Source organism: Stomoxys calcitrans, chromosome 2 (assembly GCF_963082655.1).
Source record: "Stomoxys calcitrans chromosome 2, idStoCalc2.1, whole genome shotgun sequence".
Taxonomy (NCBI): domain Eukaryota; kingdom Metazoa; phylum Arthropoda; class Insecta; order Diptera; family Muscidae; genus Stomoxys; species Stomoxys calcitrans.
Window position 1 is genome coordinate 85014453 of NC_081553.1, and position 20535 is coordinate 85034987.

Genomic DNA, 20535 nt, shown 5'->3' on the forward strand with positions numbered 1-20535 from the left:
TGAGATAAAGAAAGCCAATTATCGCGTTCGCGTTCACCAGTGGGGTGACATTTGTCCTGCCTTGTCTGAGGAACTGGCAATTTCTTTTCTTCAAGACTCATTTAACAATCTCTCCTTGAATTCGCTTGGTCATTAAGCTCGACTTGAAAAATAATGAAACAAAATTTTCTTTAGATAAAAATGAAAGTGATGTGCTTTGCATGTATGTTATCTATAGACTCAAAAGCCGCTGGACCGAAATTCATGAAATTTTTGCAGATGGTAGAGGCCTCCCGATGGATATAGAGTGCCCCATTTTATGATACCCGTAAGGGGGGCGCACTCTCCCCTCAACCCCAATTTTCCAAAACGCCAGATCTCGGAAATTGATGCATGGATTTAAGCGAAAATTTGTTTCCCCTTATTACGGACGGACGTTTGGTAGGGTTTCATGGGTGGGCATCCCCCAACCAAACTTTGACCCCAAAGTTTTATACCAATTTTGTGTTTTTGGGTTATAATAATAAGCGAAAACAAAATTTCGCTCAATGTTTACTGATTGAGACAATATGAGTGTCATATAAAAGATACTTAAGAGTAGAATACGAACTTGATATAAATATTTGACCCCTCGTGACGGGGACCCACCCCACCCTCAAAAACCGCCCAAAACTAGCATGTTTACCGATTTGGTGAATATGTGTATCCAATGAAAGGTAAATGGAAGTTGAATACGAAACTTATATAAAAAGTTGGGGTCTGGTCCCAAGTGGGGCGCCCAAAAGCAACCCTAAGCCGACATGTGGCCCCACCGGGACAATATGGAATTCAATGAAAAGGTACTTGAGAGGATACGAAACTTATATATTACCCCAAAATTATGCCCCAAATGGACATGTATAGCAAACGGGTCAAAATGGGATTGTAATGAAAGGTATTTGCAAGTGAACCATGTCAAAAAGAGGCCGGAGATACTTGGATATATGTTTTTCCTATTGAAAATGATGTCAAATTCTATAGGAAATTTGGCAATTTTGAAAAATTTTCCTTAAAAATGCCATTTCAAATCAATTTTCCTATATTAAATGTTGACAGAATCTCCTGAAGAATGGTTTCGTCGAAAATTTTTACAGAAATTTGCAATACATTCATTCGTCTGCTTCTTCACAAAGTTATCATGATTGCTCTTCTTTTCGTATATTCGAAATTGTATTCTCAATGTAATGCCTGGATGCACATTGTCTGGCACTCATTACACTCTCGTACATACGCAGAATTGGATGTTTGTTTTTGTTTATCAGACTTTGCTTGGTTTGCATCGTAACAGCATTTCATGGAAATTGTACTCTCATATGAAATTCCCCAATAACATTTGTGGCATCACAAGCCTCAATTGAACCAAACATATTGGTTCCTCATAATACAAATTTCATGTAAAATTTGTTATGGCTTCCTTGAAGATGGTGATGAAGACGAATTTTCTGTTAAATTTGTAATGTTGATTTTAAAGATTTTAAGCTTAAAAAAACCAATAAACTTGAAGAACGTAAATGTGGAAACGTGGAATTTGTTCATAATGTTGACATCTTATGGAAAAGGATAGATCTCTATATGGGTGTCATAAATATTTGAATTGCTTATCATGATAGGAAGGAAGTCCATAGTTTCAAGGCAGTTTGTTTGTTATTAAGATAGGTGTCTTGTTGTTTACTCACCTTAACAATATCAGTAGTAAATCAGGTGCACTGGCTTGTAAGGCAACACGTAAAGGTGAAGAACGTCCGCACGATTCGATGGGTATATCAATAAATCTGTAAAGGAAGAGAGAAAAATTAAAGTTAGAGAAATTTGGTGAATTAGGAACATTTTCAATGTAAACTCTAAGGTTTACAAATGTATTGAAGTAGAATATGTAGAATAGAATATGGGTTCAAGACCATTATTTATTAAAAATATTTTTATATATTCATAGAAATCTTTAAAAAATGTTCCATAAACCCCTCTTTACCAAAAACAAGTAAAAGACTGCTAAGTTCGGCCGGGCCGAATCTTATATACCCTCCACCATGGATTGTAATTGTGGACTTCTTTTCCCGACATCTCTTCGTAGGCAAAACAAAGGATAAAAGAAAAGATTTGCTCTGCTATTAGAGCGATATCAAGATATGGTCCGCTTCGGACCACAATAAAATTATATGTTGGAGACCTGTATAAATGTCAGCCAATAAGAATTGCGCCCCTTGGGGGCTCAAGAAGTAAAATAGAGGAATCGATTTATATGGGAGCTGTATGAGGCTATAGACCGATTCAGACCATAATAAATTGCGCCCTCTAGAGGCTCAAGAAGTCAAGTTCCCAGATCGGTTTATATGACAGCTATATATATATATATTTCACTCAAATCGGATAAGAATTGCGCCCTCTAGAGGCTCAAGAAGTCAAGACCCAAGATCGGTTTATATGGCAGCTATATCAGTTTATGGACCGATTTGAACTATACATGGCACAGTTGTTGGATATCACACCGAAATACTTCGTGCAAAATTTCATTCAAATCGGATAAGAATTGCGCCCTCTAGAGGCTCAAGAAGTCAAGACCCAAGATAGTTTTATATGGCAGCTATATCAGGTTATAGACCAATTTGAACCATACTTGGCACAGTTGTTGGATGTCACACCGAAATACTTCGTGCAAAATTTCATTCAAATCGGATAAGAATTGTGCCCTCTAGAGGCTCAAGAAATCAAGTTCCCAGATCAGTTTATATGACAGCAATATCAGGTTATGAACCGATTTGAACCATACTTGGTACAGTTGTTGGATATCATACCAAAATACTTCGTGCAAAATTCCATTCAAATCGGATAAGTATTGCGCCCTCTAGAAGCTCAAGAGTCAAGACCCAAGATCGGTTTATATGGCAGCTATATCAAAACATGGACCGATATGGCCCATTTACAATCCCAACCAACCTTCACTAATTAGAAGTGCAAAATTTCAAGCGGCTAGCTCTACACCTTCTAAAGTTAGCATGCTTTCGACAGACAGACAGACGGACGAACAGACGGACGGTCGGACAGACAGACAGACAGACAGACGGACGGACGGACAGACGGACGGACATGGCTAGATCACGACGATGAGGAATAAATATACTTTATGGGGTTTCAGACGAATATTTCGAGTAGTTACAAACAGAATGACGAAATTAGTATACCCCCATCCTATGGTGGTGGGTATAAAAATTGCTATCATAGCTATTTGGTGTTATAATTATACCCACCACCGAAGTATGTTGGTATATTCATATTCTCATTCTGTTTGCCTCACATCGAAATATCCATTTCAGAACCTATAAAGCTTATATATTCATGATCAGCGTGAAAATCTAAGACGATCTAGTCATGTCCGTCTGTCTGTTGAAATTACGCTACAGTCTTTAAAAATAGCTGAAAAAGAGCTGAAATTTTGCATAGATCCCTTTTTTTCCATAAGCAGTTCAAGTTCGAAGATGGGCTATATCGGACAATATCTTGATATAGCCCCCATATAGACCGATTTTGCTGAAATTTGGTACAGTGAGTTGTGTTAGGCCCTTTGACATCCTTCTTCAATTTTGCTCAGATCGGTCCAGATTTTAATATAGCTGCCATATAGGCCGATCTCTAGATTTAAGGCTTTGAGCCCATAAAAGGCACATGTATTATCCGATGTCGCCGAAATTTGGGACAGTGAGTTGCGCTAGGCGACTCTACATCTTTTTGCAATATAGCACAGATCGGTCTAGATTTGGATATAGCTACCATATGGACCGATTTCTCGATTTAAGGTCTTGGGCCCATAAAAGGCGGATTCAAAGCTTGATTTCGCCGAAATTTGGGACAGTAAGTTGTGTTAGACCCTTAAATAATCCTTTTTAATTTGGCCCAGATCGGTTCAGATTTGATTATAGTAGCCATAGAGACCGATCTCTCGATTTAAGGTCTTGCGCCCATAAAAGGCGCATTTATAGTCCGATTTTGCCGAAATTTGGGACAGTGAGCTGTGTTACACCATTCGACATTCATCTTCAATTTTGCTCAGATCGGTTCAGATTTGCATATAGCTACCATATAGATCGATCTCTCGATTTAAGGTTTTGGGCCCATAAAAGGCGCATTTATTGTCCGATGTCGCCGAAATTAGGGACTGTGAGTTAGGCTCTTCGACATTTTTCTGCAACTTGGTTCAAATCGGGCAGGATTTGGATATAGCTGCCATATTGACCAATATCTCGATTTTAAGCCTTGACCCTATAAAAGGTGCATTTATATTCCGATTTCAATGAAATTTGACACAGTGATTTATGTTAGGTTTTTGGACATCCGTGTCATATATGGTTTATATTTGGATATAGCTGTCAAAAAAAGCAATATTTTGTTATGCACAATTGAACAATGACTTGTACTTATTAGTGTTTGGTCCAAATCGGAACATATTTCGATATAGCTGCTATGGGGCATAAGGTATGCATTTTCACCGTATTTTGGCGAAAAGTGGTTTACATATATACCTGAGGTGGTGGGTATCGAAAGTTCGGGCCGGTCGAACTTAACGCCTTTTTAATTGTTTTAAAATATTTTTATACCCACCACCATAGAATGGTACCGTAGGCCACCGTAGCGCAGAGGTTAGCATGTCCGCCTATGACACTGAACGCCTGGCTGCAAATCCTGGCGAGACCATGAGAATCAAAATTTTCATCGGTGGTTTTCCCCTCCTAATGCTGGCAGCATTTGTGAGGTACTATGCCATGTAAAACTCTCTCCAAAGAAGTGTCGCACTGTGGCACGCCGTTCGGACTCGGCTATAAAAGGGAGGCCCCTTATCATTGAGCTTAAAACTTGAATCGGACTGCACTCATTGATATGCGACAAGTTTGCCACCGTTCTGAATTGATCTAGCAATGTCCGTCCGTCCGACCGTCCGTCCATCCGTCTGTCGAAATCACGATAGATATCAAACGCATTAAGCTAGCCGCTTGAAATTTTGCACATATACTTAATATCAATGTATATCGTTGGGGATTGCAAATGGGCCATATCGGTTTAGATTTAGATATAGCTCCCATATAAACCGAACTTCCGATTTGACTTCTTGAGCCTATGGAAGCCGCAATTTATGTCTGATTTGGCTTTAATTTTGAACGTATTGTTCCGTTACGACTTCCAACAACTGTGCCAAGTACGGTCCAAATTGGTCTATAACCTGATATAGCTCCCTTATAAACCGATCTCCCGATTTGATTTTTTTAGCTCCTTGAAGCCACAATTTGGTGTTTTGTTATGTGGTGTTTTGTTATGACTTCCAATAACTGTGCCAAGTGCGGCCAAAATCAGTCTATAATCTGATTTAGCTCCCATGTAAACCGGTCTCTCGATCATCCTTGTTCGGTTCCTAGAAGCTTTAATTTTTGCTGGTTTGTCAGAAGTTTGGTATGTAAAATAAAATGATGCCCTGCAACTTAATTTATTTTGTATAAATTTTTAGCAGAATCCATGGTGGTGGGTTCCCAAGATTCGGACGGGCCGAACTTAGCACCCTTTTACTTGTTCAAGTTAAGTTATTGGCATGAACAATGAAAATGTGTATCTATCATTTCCCCCTTGGCCACCCGTATCCAAGAAAGCAACATTGTAAAATGGTTATTTAAAATCTATTAGGAATTAGTCCAAACAATTCATTTGGCATATGGCATGCATGTTAGTGATTGTAAGATAGCATAAAAGTCCCATCACACGATGATGACTTGAAAGGAAATATGCCCTGATTGTGTATCCTGCCCTCACTCAAAAGCACACAAACACACCAAATCCCACATCTACTACCACTTCCACTATGCTTTGGGCACGAAGCGCACGCACTCAATTCCCCAAAGTTATTTAATTTTAATTTAAACGAGGCACACAATGGATGAGAACTGACAGCGTGGAGAGCCAGACAGTTCTCCTTACAGGCTGACAGGCTAAGCGAAATCTTCAATTTCTACAGAATATGACTTTAAAATGCTTTAAGTATAACCGATGTGCCTAAGCTGTGCAGTGAGAAGCTGTAAACAGATTGTAATCACATATCACAGTGCCTAACAGGCGTAGAGGAGGTTGAAAGGGGGGCCTTGAAGATGGCTAATATTCTTACAATTTGCAAGACAAGAGAATGTCACCATTTGAATAAACACACACACACACACAACACAACGTGTAGCAATAAAACATTTTTTACGACGTGTTTTGTTGTCTAAAGGGACGCGCATGGACAGACAGGCCCAAACATTTTACATATCTTATCACACTGTTGTTAAAAAAGGTAATTTAACGCACATTCATCATTAAAGGGTTTCGCTTGTATTGTCATTTTTTCTTGGGGGAAAAAAACGAACAACAACTTTGGGTCATAATGAATGCTGGCAAAAGAAAAATCAACAAAAGACGGTGGTTTTAAAGAGGACGAACATCAGCAGCAAAATTTTTAGTAAAATTTCGGTATACAGTAAAGTCTTTCAACAAATTCGACCTTTTTTGCTTAGTTTTTAAAAAAATATTTGTTTTTAGAACATTTGCTATATATAGGACATTTTCACAAAATTTGGTATATATAGAAAATAGCCGAACCGGGCCCGCTCCGCTGCGCCTTCTTTAACTTTCTAATATCATTTTAGGCTGGGGACACTTCGCCCTAAATGCGGATATCAAATTCGTGCCATTGTGGTCTATGACGCTAAACGCGTTCAAATCCTGGCGAGAACATCGAACAAAGCTGTGGTTATCCCCTCTTAGTGTTGGCGACATTTGCGGGGTACAATGCCATGCATTGTCATTTGAAAAATTTTCCCCAAAGAGGTATCGCACTGCGGGACGCCGTTCGGATTCGGTTATAAAAAAAGGTCCCTTTTCATTGAGTTTCAACTTGAATCGGAAAGCACTTATTTATGTGTGAGAAGTTTGCCCCTGTTAGGTTCCTGGTGTTTTTAAAAATTAGGTTAATGAGAATTGCTTTTTATTAGATATTTCTACTCAAATATGGATATCAAATTCGTGCTGCACTTCCAAGACCCTTTACTTTGAGCCCCATATTGCCACGGACGGTAAATATGAATCGTTTGAAGGGTGTTTTGGGGCTGGGGCGGCTACCGGCACTTTGTACTGACAATAGATATTAAATTCGTCCTTAATTCCCAACGAAAATGAAGTTGAGTTTAGGGGGTGCTTTAGGGCGTACAATAAAACAATTGGCTCCAAAATTGGATATCAAATTCGTTTTCTACTCTCAAATACCTTTCAATTGAGTCCCATATTGTCATAATGGGTCAACTAACCCATTCGACGTATTTTTAGGAGAAAGAGCGCCACATTGACTTGAACGCAAATTTGAAGGTCATATTCGTAATATACTCCCAAATACCTTTCATTTGAGTCCCATTTAGCCATGGTCGGCTAATATGCCCATTCGGGGGTATTTGGGCGTGGGCAAACTCCCATTACTTGGACCTAATGTTTTATGCCATATTAGTAATCTACTGCCTAATACTTTTTATTTGGGTCCCATATTGACATGAACTTGGAATATATCTGTTTAGAGGAGTTTTGGGGTTGGGGGCCCGCTGGGTACTTGGACCCAAATTTTAATACCATATTCGTTTGCTGGTCTCCAATACCTTTCATTTGATACCCTTATTGTGCCCATCAGACCACTTTCGGATATGGGTGGCGTTTTTGGGATAAGGGGGCCTATGTTTCCTTCCAGACAAACGTACACGATCTATGAAAATTTTAAAAAAATCGGTTCAGCCATGTATCATATAGTCATAGTGGGTCTAATAGCGTTGTTGATGGCTGGCGTGACCCCCTATACTCCCGAATACCTTTCATTTGAGCCCCATATTAAAATGAACGTCCAAAATGTCTGTTTGGGGGAGTTTTGGGGTTGGGGCGGCCGGAATGATACTTAGACTCAAATTTTAATACCATATTAGTATTCTACTCTCCAATACCTTTAATTTTATAGCTATACTGTCCCAATCGATCCACTTTTGTTTTTGGGTTGTGTTTTTGGCATAAGGGGGAGGGTCCGTCCCCTTCCGATATCGAAAAAATTATATCGCCTATGTTTCCTTCCAAACCAAACTACACAATATGCGAAAATATCGAAAAAATAGGTTCTGCCGTTTTTCCGTCTATACGGATCAAACGAACGGAGTCCCATGCATCCGTTAGTGAAGTGACTCCCTATACTTTGACATGAATTTGCATGTCAGATTCGTTATCTACTCCCGCATACTTTTCATTTGATACTCATTTTGTCCTTATTGGTCCACTTTTGATTTTGGGTGGTGTTTTTGGGGTAAGGGTGGAGGGTCCGCCCCCCTCCGTTGTCAATAAATTATGAAACTATTCCTACTTCCTGACCATATTCGTAATCTACTCCCGAATACCTTTCATTTGAGTCTCATATTGTCATGATAGTCAAATAAACCTATTTTAAGGGGTTTTGGTGCTGGGGCGGCCCCCCATGTACTTGGACCCAACTTTTATTATAAAATTCGTACTCTACTATTGAATACCTTTCATTTGAAGCCGATTGGTCTACTTTTATTTTTGTTTAGTACTTTTCGGGTAAGGGGGAGGGTCCGCCCCCTCCCGATATCAAAAAACCTTTCAGAACAACCTACACAATCCGTGAAAATTTAAAAATTTTTTTTTAATGGGTGCGGGTATTAATCCGCCTCGTGCCCCTATGGACATATACCTAAGCCAGTAAACAGCTTATTGTGCCCTCTTACTACTAAAAAGTAACCTCGGAAAAAAATCTATGTGAAACGAAAATCTAAGTGTTTTCCACTCCAGGCTCCTAAGTGCCGGTGATAGATGGTCACGAAGAGGGTGCTGTGAGCATTCCAAGACTATGTTGAAGAGGTTTACCGCTTTGCTGTCACTGGCTAGAACAGACGTCACAGTTTTGGTGTCCGTCATGACAGGTCACTGTCTAATCGGAAAACATGCTGACTGACTGAAGGCTATAAAAAGGAGGTCGCTTATGTTTGAGTTTGGACTTGAATCAGACAGCACTCATTGATATATGAGACGTTTGTCCCTTTGTAGAACCTTCCATTTGGATTTTATATTGTCCCGTTTGTCCCAAATGGGTGGTTTTTTTTCGTGAGACGCTTGGTACTCATTCCCCATATACCTTTCGATTGAGACTCATAGTGTCCCATTTAGCCTATAGGACCGTTCCGGTGGTTTTTGGGTTAGATCGTTCCCCCAAGTTATACCAATATGTTTATTAAAAATTTTATTTTTGGTTAACTCTAAAAGAGCAAACAAATTTTCCCAAGGTTTTTTTTTCCTAACCACTGCGCCCCCTTCTACTCCAGACTATCACATCTTGTGCAGCAAGGTTTTTGTTATTACTGACAGTTGCCTTATTTGCAGTCATTCAAAGACAGTGCCTTGCTAGAGAATACTGTAACAAATCAAGCATCACTTGCTCAACGTCGATTAAGCGAAGAAATACGGCAAAAGACTCACATCTTGCACACAGCCCAATGAGTTAACGCAAGAGAAAGGAAGACTACAATAGGAATGAAAGGAAGAGGGCGAAGAAGCATTCCAACAATAATGTCAATGTTTAAAGTGTTGTTGTTTAAGATATGCTTTAACTCTTCTACAACTGTCTGTCTGTCTTTCCGTCCATGCAGCTATCTGTCTATTCGCTTGTTTGTTTCCTTTCAATTTTTTTTGTGTATGGGATTCCGATTGAAATCTTAAGAAAATTTTTGAATGTGTGTGTGTGTGTGGTGGCTTCTGCGTTTGCTTTAACTTAAGAGTGTTATGAACAGAGTTTTTTCGAATATGTGTGTGTGTGTGTGTGCGGGTGTATATGAAAGGGCGTGCGTTTTTTGTGTGTGCCCTTGTTATTTTGTGTGTCAATAGGGGCTTTAGCTAATGCATATGAAATGGTTCAAAATGTTTTCACTCTTTTTGCCATTGTGTGATGTTTTACACAAAAGAAAAAAAGTACAAAAATTAAGCTTTTCTTCAACTCCCTTTACCCAGCCACTTCTATGCTACCCTTTCTCTTCAAAGGACCTGTTAAAATGTTTTTTTTTTTTTTTTTGCACTACGATAGCCTTTGTGTTTCTCCTGGTGTTGCCTTTATTGCTGGCGGGAGTATGTGTGAGATGTTTTTCCGTGTCGCTGCCATTTCGAAAAACGAACGAAAGTCTTATTGCAATTGTATTCTAAGTGTTATTTAAGACTTGATAAGAGTATAAATGGCTGTTTTTCCTGCTACATTACTTTGAGCGCAAATATAAATTTTTTTGCCGGATTGTAAAGAATCTAAACGATGGATAAATTTCAAACATCACATCACGCACACACCATATAAATTATAATACTTTTTTTAACCCAATATTATTTGAGTTGAGATAAATTGAGGGAAACATTTAAAAAAACACGTTTAAGGAATAAGTAGAACAACAACAGCCACAACACGAAACAAAGTGCAGAGAAAGGTTATATCTGGGATTATTCCTCTGTTATTTAGAGGGAAAAAATAAAATTTATATGCATTATGATTTATAATGTACCACAATAATAAAAAAAAAAATAAATTCTAGAGAATACAGGGTAGCTGAAACAAAGTGTCAAACGACCACATTTTTAACGAGAATATTTTTTTGATTGATTCAAATGTAAAAATAATGTGAAAGTAATCTAAATTTCAGACTCTATTCACTTTTCTCAACATGATCACCTTTTGCCTGAGTCGGTCAAAAAATCTGTTGCAAGCTTCAGGAATCTATTTTCGACCATTCTCGTACTTGGCTTTCTTCAGAAAATCCAAGAGAAATTTTTTCGATATGACAACCTTTTGCCTGAGTCGGTCAAAAAATTAGTTGCAAGCTTCAGGAATCTATTTTCGCCCATTCTCCTACTTGGCTTTCTTCAGACAATCCATATCCATATTTTTATATATTCACCAACGAATGATGGGGAGTATACTAATCTAGTCATTCCTTAACAGCTCGAAGTAAAGCCTATATATCCTTGAACATCTTGACATTTTAAGTCGATCTAGCTATGTCCGTCCGTCATTTTTTGCACAGATTCTTCTTATTGAAATAGGTTGTTGTTGCTGTTGTATCAGTGTGTTGTGTTCTGTCTTTTGTCTGCTTGATTCTGTCGAATATCTAGATCAGGGAACTCTGCGGTTGGGTGCGTCCAGGTCACATTCGGAACACACATCATTCACATTGGCATCGATCCTTGCTCTGTAGGAGTTAAGGCGGCCGCATCTGCTGGATCATAATTGAGTCACAACAACTCTGGTTGGCGGAGAGGGGACAATTTCTTCAGGTGCATGGAGAGGCGGTCGCTCTCCAAGGACCACATTCACCCGATAGCTATTTACCGCATCTGGTACCGTGTCTTCATGAATATTGTATAGATAAGTTGGATATGCCGCTTGATCTCTCTCTGGGCGCTGGAAACCTATCCACAAGATGATGATTTGTATGTTTCCTGCGATAACAGTCCATAAGGTATTACTTAGACATCATGTAGTTATATTTTCGCACGAGAAGGATCTTCGTCTCCTCATGGAGGTGGTCTACATGAAAACTGAGGAGACAGCCCGTCGCAGAGCGGCATTCTCACAAATCTGAATATTATTCCACTGCGTGTCACATAGCTAATGAGACCACACTGGCGCTGCATAACTTAGCGGCCAATTGCTTTGTACGTGCTCAAAAAGGTTTCCTTGTTAGCACCCCAAGTGCTGGCGGCAAGTGACTTGAGGATCTTATTTCAATTTTTGATTTCATCGCAAATTACTGTGGCATTCGTGGAGAATATGTAAAAGGTGCCAAATGTTACACCAAGTATATTGGACACTCGAGTATTTGGGACCGTCGAGTATCACATTCAGGTCATTATTCACCCCACGTGTATATGAAGTGAACAATTTGGCTGAAGATAAGGTGGCAGATAAATCTCTTGCAGCGAAATAAGTGGCAAGTTTGTTGAGGTAGAAGTTTAATCTATCACAGATGTCAACAATGGGTGGGGGAGCCCGGTGCCATGATCACGCATATGGTACGATCTCTGAAGGAGCTTAAACAGTGTCGGAGATATCACCCCGTCTTGGGGAACTCCCAATTTCACTGTACGGTGTTTCGGTTTCTTATCCCTAAATTCCACAAATGACTGGCGACCACACAATTGATTCGTGGCCCATCGTTTCAGGCCTAGCTAAAGAGAGGTGTTGGCGATGTCCTCAAATAGTTTAGCATGGCTGACCGTGTCGAATGCTTTCGATAGGTCTAGCGCCACGAGAACGATCCTATCGCAAGGCCTGGGCTGACTGAACCGAAGGCAAATGTGTGAGGTGATGGCATGCAAAGCAGTTGAAATGGAAATTCCCCAACGAGGCTCGGGAGGAGTAGCTCCTCAAGCGTCTTGGCTGCTGGTGAAAGAAGGGAGATCGGTATCCAGTCTTCAGTAGCGGGATCACTCTGCCCATCTTCCAGACATCGGGTACTCTAAGAGTGTTCAAAGACAGGTTGAGGACAGTTGTAAGGTAATCGATCCAGATTCTTCAGCATTAGTGTACAGATTCTCCAGGTAGATCCAGATTCTTCAGCATTAGTGTACAGATTCCGTCGTGACCCAATGCCTTGGATGCTTTGGCGCCACGGATGATTTTCGTAACTTCGTCCACGGTAAATTGTGATAGCTGTCCTTTGGCTTAAAGACTACTGATACGACGAATGGCTCTCCTCTTAGCCCTGCCACTCTTGGGATTCACAATAAATTGACGGTTGAACAACCTAGCAAACCTCTTCGAAACAGTCACAGTTACGTCTTTCTTTGAAATTCAATGCTGGGAGTCATAAAGGAAACATTTTTCCTAAATTTCGTGAGAATCGGTTGACAATTGACCAAATTATTGCAATATTAGTCCAGGTCGGACGAACATATATATGGGAGCTATATCCATATCTGAACCAATGTGGTCAAAACGTTTGGTGGTAGTCGCAGAAGAAAGCGTTATGTAAAATTTTGGGAAGATCGATTGATGAATGCGGTTGCAAAGGCTCTAGAAGTGAAAATCGGGCGATAGACATATATATTGGAGCTATATCTAAATCTAAACCGATTTTCATGAAATTCAGCAGTAATATTGAGAGTCATAAGAGAAATCTACTTACGAAATTTCTTGAGAGTCGGTTAACAAATGACGATGTCATTGCAAAATTAATCGAATCGGACGAACATATATATGGAAGCTATATTCAAATCTGAACCAATTTTTTCCAATTTCTATAGGCTTTGTCTCTAGGCCATAACACATGCCTGTACCAAATTTTGTACACAAACTAACATGGAAAGACAGACGGATAGACAGATAGTTAGACAGACAGACGGACATTGCTAAATCGAATCAGAAATTGATTCTGAGTCGATCAGTATACTTATCAATGGGTATATCTATCTTACTTTTGCTTGTTACAAACAAATTTACTAAGTTATAATACCCTGTACCACAGTAGTTGTGTAGGATATAATTTGCATGTGATTTAAAAAACAGTATTTCCATGACCCTACTTGACCAAATATTATCCACAAATACACTTCAGTGTAGAGTATTCAAATTCTAGATATCTATCATTTCCTTTTTATTGTGCTTTATATAGGCTTGACTTATGAGAAACTTTGAAGAGTCAGGTACCATTCCAAGAATACAACGAATTTATATGTAATTAGAATGACAGGCATCTAATAGTATGTCAATTATTTTCCAAGAATGTGAGATCTTCTTTGGTATAGCATTAAGATAGCCTTTTCGCGGAAGGGGCGTCTTAATGTATAGGCATTGTTATCCAAAAGTAATTTAAACAAAAGAAAATGATAACACACTAATGTAATTAACATGTTTTTCGCAAAGGAAAATGCTGCACCCTAAACAAAGAGCTTAAGGCATATTAACTGTTTGCATTGTATGTACACTGATAGAAAAATGACGCTACTTTGCCAATACCGGCTGGTATTATTTTATTCGCTATATGGGGGAATATTTTTAATACCATTTGGTGTACATTTAATATCAGAAGAAGGAAGCTTTTTAGAATTTGCTTCATAACATTTGTTGTGATACAAGCTTAACTTTTTTATGCGCACCACCATAGGATGGGGGTATACTAATCTAGTCATTCCCTTTTGTAACACCTCGAAATTGCAGCTATGTATATCTAAATAGGGTCCAATCTGGATCATATTCCGTGTGGATATCTGGATGCACAATACCACCAACTGTTTAAAATTTCAGCGAAATCGAGTAATAAAATTCAAAACGGGTAATCAAATCCTTTGCTTTAATCGACTTTGCATGTCAGAAATTGATTATGAATAATGAACAAGAAAAAAGTAAAAGTGTGCTCATTTCGGCCAGGCTGAATCTTGGGTACCCACCACCATAGGTTCCATTAAAAATTTATTCTAATTAACTAACTTTGTATTTAAATTATTTTGGTCTCAAGACGTCTTATCGGCATATCGGTACTTAGGGGTGCCTAGAACACCATATTGACCAATTCGGATAAAACTTGGCACTGATGTTGCAAGTCATATGACTTAGGGTTTTAGGCCAAATTTTAGTCAAATAAAGTGAAAGATTAGGCTTCAAAGGGCTCAAGAAGTGAAATCCAGGGATCGGTTTATATGGGGGCTAATGGTCAAATCATCAGGTATGCGTTCATCTAGCCAGATTGCGCAGACAAACCGATGCATACGCCTTATCAACGTGTCGCCTCCGGTCTTAAATAGGTCTTTAGGTAACCCGTTGGCCCCTGCTGCCTTGTTGTTCTTTAGCCGGGTCACTGCTACTTGGACCTCATTCTGACTAGGAGGTAAACATTCTATACCATCATCAGGGATTGGTTCTGCGGTATCCTCTTCGCCGCCAACGTTGGACACTAGCAGTTGGGTAAAATGTTCTTTCCATATCCTCGGCATGTTATCTGTGTCAGTTACCAGATTTTCTTCTTTGTCTCTAAAGGAGGATGTGCCTGCACCAAAGCAGTCGGTTTATTGTTTAATTCTTTGGTAGAATTTCCGGACTTTCTTCTGACTTCTGTACATCTCAATTTGTTCACACTCATGGCTTTTCATTTCCTTTTAATTTCTGCGGGATATACATTTCTCCTCCCTCCTTTTCTCTCGATACCTCTCCTTTATCTGGCGCGTTGCTACTGATTGCTCTATATGCCACATTCTTGGCTTCATTAGCATCTTGACACTCTTGGTCGTACCATGGGTTTCTTGAGGGAGGCTTCCGGTATCCAAGTACAGATTTCACGGCATTTCCAATGGAGTGGGCTATGGTTTGCTCCTGCGCCATTATATCATCGGAACAAGGAGTGCTTTCACCAAGCAGTTGGGTCAGTTGAGTGGAGTATGCCGTTGCCATCTGTTGTGTTTGAAGCTTTTCAAAGTCCAGCTTCCGTGCAGTGTCAGATCGTACATTTCTCGCCATGTTCAAACGGTTGCGAACCTGCAGCAAGGTAATGATCCGAATCTATATTAGCTTCACATTCACGTACATCTAACACGCTGGATAAACGCCTTCCGTCTATCAGGGTGACAGCCATGTGGCTTTGTGAATATTTATACCCTACACCACTACTGTGGTACAGGGTAATATAACTTAGTGAATTTGTTTGTAACACCCAAAAGGAAGACAGATAGACCCATTGATAACTGTGCCGATCGATTCAGAATCACTTTCTGATTCAATTTACCTAAATCCGTCTGTCCATGTTAATTTGTGTACAAAGTACAGGTCGCAGTTTTCATCCGATCGTCTTCAAATTTGGTACAGGCATGTTTTTCGGTCTAGTGACGAAGCCTATTGAAATTGGAAAAAATCGGTTCAGATTTGAATATCGCTCCCATATATATGTTCTTCCGATTTTCAGTAATAATGCAATAAAGTGGTCATTTGTTAACCGATTCTCCCGATATTTTCACAACCCTTCCCTCGACGACTACCACAATATATGAGAAGTTTGCTCAAAATCGGTTCAGAATTAGATATAGCTGTTCCTCCGATTTTGGGTAATTTGCTATAATGTTATCAATTGTCAACCGCAGTTATTACAGTTTGAACATATTTGCTCGCCGAGGTCCGTATAGCTCCCACATTGTACTTTAGGGTAGGTGTAGGGTATTATACAGTCGGCACCGCCCGACTTTTGCTCTTCCTTACTGGTTTTAAGTCAAAATCTGGTACTACTAACTATCATGTTTTTTGCCGCGGCGAAATCTATCAGCCTCAAGCCATTACTGGACATTATCTCGTGGAGGATAAACTTTCCGACTGTTGGACCAAAGATGTGTTCCTTCCCTATCTTCTTATTAAAATCTTCCAGAACGTTTTTGGGCGGGACAGCGGTCATATTCTCTCTAGGCGCTCGTAGAAAATATCCTTGGTCTGCTCGTCCTTGACTTCAGTCGGGGCATGGTCACAAATAAGGCTGATGTTGAAGAATTTGGCTTTTATGCGGATTTTAACTAGCCTCTCATCCACCAGAGTAAAGCTTGGGACAAGGTGTTTTAGTCTCCGTCTAACAACAAATTCACAGCCAAATTTATAGTTCGTCACTGTTTGATGTTATTGTGACGGCATTCCTAATCCATCGCACTCCTGTAAGACGGTAATATCCGCCTTGTACTTCTCTAATACATCCGCCAGCGCGTATACTGCACCATCTCTATAGAGCATGCGGACATTCCAGGTGAAGATCCGCAAATGAAGGTCCTTTTTCGTTTGCGTGGATCGTCAACATTAGCAGGGTTCGTTTTTACCACTCCTATGTTTTTCACTTTTTACCACTTCCTATGTTTTCGAGGCGCTTAGAACGCTATTCTATGTTCGGCTAGTGGAAGAAATATTCTGTCATAGCCAATTAAGGTAAGTAACTATGTTTTTCATGGTGATTCTCATAGTTTTCCAGGGGCGGGTTACTGGCCCAGCGCCCCAACCGCATGGGTTTTGTGGGATCGCACATGTATCCCTCGTTTTTTATTAAGAGCCAGTGCGGCCTGACTTCTCACTGAGACCCTCCTCTCGAAAATCCAGGCAACACTGCCTTACTATCAATACCAAATGGTACTCACTTCAGTACCATCACCAGCACGTTTGGTTTACATTTTTCTTTGAGTAAAACATGTCTGGCAAAGAAACTTTAATTGAAATATTTCTTTTTTGCGGGCCAAAACCTTTTCTTTTCAATATTTAGCTGTTTCTTGAATCGTTGTGTAGAGTGCCTTCTATTCATCAAGATCTTAATTAATTTTTCTTTTCTTTAAGAAAATCTCCCAGATACTCTTCTTAGGCTGTCATGCATGCCTAACTGAATTATTTGTCTTATTGTTGTGAAATTTTTTGTTTTCGCTCTTATTATGGAGGTTGTTGTCAACGTATCAGGCATTACTTAACATTACTTCCGACACGCACGCCAGCCCGCACTCACACACATGCTTATATGCGTACAATAGCATTTATTTTAATTAAATGAGAAAAAGCAACAAAAAGTAACACATGGTTGTCATTTTTGTTGCTTGTCCATTCTAAGGTCTTTGACTTTTCGTTGTTGGTTTTTTTTTTGCACTGCTAATCCTCATCGTCTTCCTATTCGATGAGCACACACACACACACATAATTTAATAAACAGACAGAAATCACACTCACATACCATCTCTTTTGCTTTTACTACTCTAATCACTTAGCCATCTTCTACAGAGGGAAACGATTAAAACCCTCTTCAAACCTCTGTCTTGGTAGGGAGCCTAACACAAGTGAAGGCATTTCAAGGAGACTACGACAATTCTTTCTTGCATACGCATATATTTCTGTTGTATTGCGTTGTACCTTGTCAACTTTGACATTTTTCTTGTTCTTGTCTCTTGTTGTTGGCAACAAGACAGCACCAACAACATAAACTTTAATCAAAGTAAGGCAAAAGAAAAGAAACATTTCGGCAACAGCCGCAGCTACAGCACTTACTTTGTATGGACTACAAACGAAAGGTGTTAAAGGATTTTTTTTAAGCAGCCAAGCTGACTGACGAACTGACTGACAGTATGGTGGCTGTCTGACATGGCAATAACCCATTTTTATGCAACAAAACCAAGCTGCCAACATTTACATTTTAAATGTTCAAAATGAATGAGTGAATGAATGGATGGATGGATGGATGTTGTCAGGCTGGCATTATGGTCGTTTGGAATGATAGACCGCAGTTATGCTTATTGGGGTTGTAAAGTTTTTTTTCTTTTCTTTTCTTGAAAGTCAGACATTCAGCCAAGTGATGGCAAGAAATGAAAGGATTTTAAGCTAGAAATACCATATGGAGTACAATGACCTAGAAATGAATTTTAAATGGATTTTATTTCTTTTGTAAAAGCTTTTATTACAATTTGTAAATCAATGTTTTGATGTCTAGGGTGCTGTAAATTTAAATCCAGGATTGAAGTGCTAATGTGGGAAAAAAAATATTTTGAAATTTTCCAAAGATACCTATTTTTCCCACAAAAACAAAATTCCTTGAAATGCTCTCTAAAAGCCAGAAAACCTTCTCTTAACAAAAATTTCTCATGAACTTTCCATTAATCAACAGGGGATCCTTCTCTCATATAAATGTGTGTAGTCCGATCAAAGTTTAAGCTTAGTGATTAAGCCCATCCCTTTTATGCCGAGTTCGTGCGACACCACTAGGTAAAGAAGTTTTATCAAATTAAGCCAGCTTTAATAAAGGGTTTACCATAGGCAAACATTTCTTCTGATGTTCTACACCACTTTGGCTTCCCACCAAATCTTCTCTAAAAACCTCAAAATTTGACAAACTTTTTTATGAAAAACAAAAAAATTGGATAAAATATGCTCTGAACAAAAAATTTCTATAAAATTATTCTCTGAAGAAAATATTTCTATAAAATTCTCAGGTAAAATTTTAGTGATTTTCTTATACCCACCACCATAGGAGGGGGATATACTCAGTCATAAATACCATAAAATAAAATATTTTTGATAGTCTGTATATTTTGATTTAATCTAGCCATGTCCGTCCGTCCCTCCGTCCGTCCCTCCGTCCGTCCCTCCGTCCTTCCCTCCGTCCGTCCCTCCGTCCGTTCCTCCGTCCGTCCGTCCGTCCGTTCCTCCGTCCGTCCGTCCGTCCGTCCCTCCGTCCGTCCCTATGTTCGTCCCTTCGTCCGTCCCTCCGTCCATCCCTCAGTCCGTCCCTCCGTTCGTCCCTCCCTCCGTCCGTCCCTCCGTTCGTCCCTTCGTCCGTCCATCCCTCAGTCCGTCCCTCCGTTCGTCCCTCCCTCCGTCTGTCGAAATCACAGAAGGACGGACGGACGGTAGGTCCTCGGGTCCGTCCCTCCGTCCATCCCTCAGTCCGTCCCTCCGTTCGTCCCTCCCTCAGTCCGTCCGTCTGTCGAAATCACAGAAGGACGGACGGACGGTAGGTCCTCGGGTATTGCAAATGGGCCATATCGGTTTAGATTTGGGTGTAGCTCCCATATTAAACTATCTATCGATTTGACATATATAGCCCCTAGAAACCGCAGTTGTTATCCGATTGGGCTGAAATTTCGCATGTGGTGTTTTGTTACATGGTCCAAAAACCGTGTCAGGTACGTTTGAAATCGGTCTTTAACCAAGTATAGCTCCCATATAACCATATCTCTCGATTTGATATCTTAAGAACATGAAAGCCGCAATTTTTGTCCGATTTGGCTAAAATTTTGGATGTAGTGTTCTGTTACGACTTCCAATAACTGTTCCAAGTACGGTTGAAATCTTAGACCAGTACCGGGTGGACCCGGTCCTTAGAGACTGGATAAACCATATGCTAAGGAACAGGTGGATAAATTGTGTGTCCCATGGCATAAATATAAGGGAGAAAGTGGCACAGTGCACGCCACAGGGGGCATTTTATCGCCACTCTTATTGGTGACCACCATAAACATCCTATTACGGATGTTGACTGAGGAGGGATTTGAACCCGTCTGCTACGTAGACGATGTTGTAATACTTTTAAGGGGTAAGGATCCGAACAAGCTATGCAGAAAGGCCGAAAGGGTTTTGCATATGGCATATGACTGGGCTAGGCCCAGAGGTCTCAATGTTAACCCAGAGATGACTGAAATATGCCTGTTCACGAGGAAGACGAAGGTGGGCCAATTTTATGCACCACGTTTCGTCAATAAGACCATTTCGATATCTGACAAGGTCTAATACTTAGGTGTGCTCTTGGACAGGAAACTGAATTAGAAGTGTCACATTCAGGAGCGTACTGAGAAGGCTCACAGATGTTAGGCACTGTGTAGACGGAACGTAGGCTCGAAATGGGGCCTGAATCCGAGGATAGTCCACTGGCTCTACAGGAGCGTGATTAGACAAATGCTTACTTACGCCTCAGTAGTTTGGTGGACTGCTATGGAGAAAAA

At 40.0% G+C, this 20535-nt stretch overlaps 1 protein-coding gene across 2 annotated transcripts in view; it reads right to left on the reverse strand.

Moving 5' to 3' along the window:
- The window catches only part of LOC106087842 (uncharacterized), a 187128-nt gene that overhangs the window by 142983 nt on the left and 23610 nt on the right, over positions 1–20535 (reverse strand). For both annotated transcript variants that reach the window (XM_059363014.1, XM_059363015.1), the window contains exon 6: positions 1695–1790. In XM_059363014.1, the coding sequence (XP_059218997.1) occupies positions 1695–1790 (96 nt within the window). The remainder of the gene's footprint in view (positions 1–1694; positions 1791–20535) is intronic.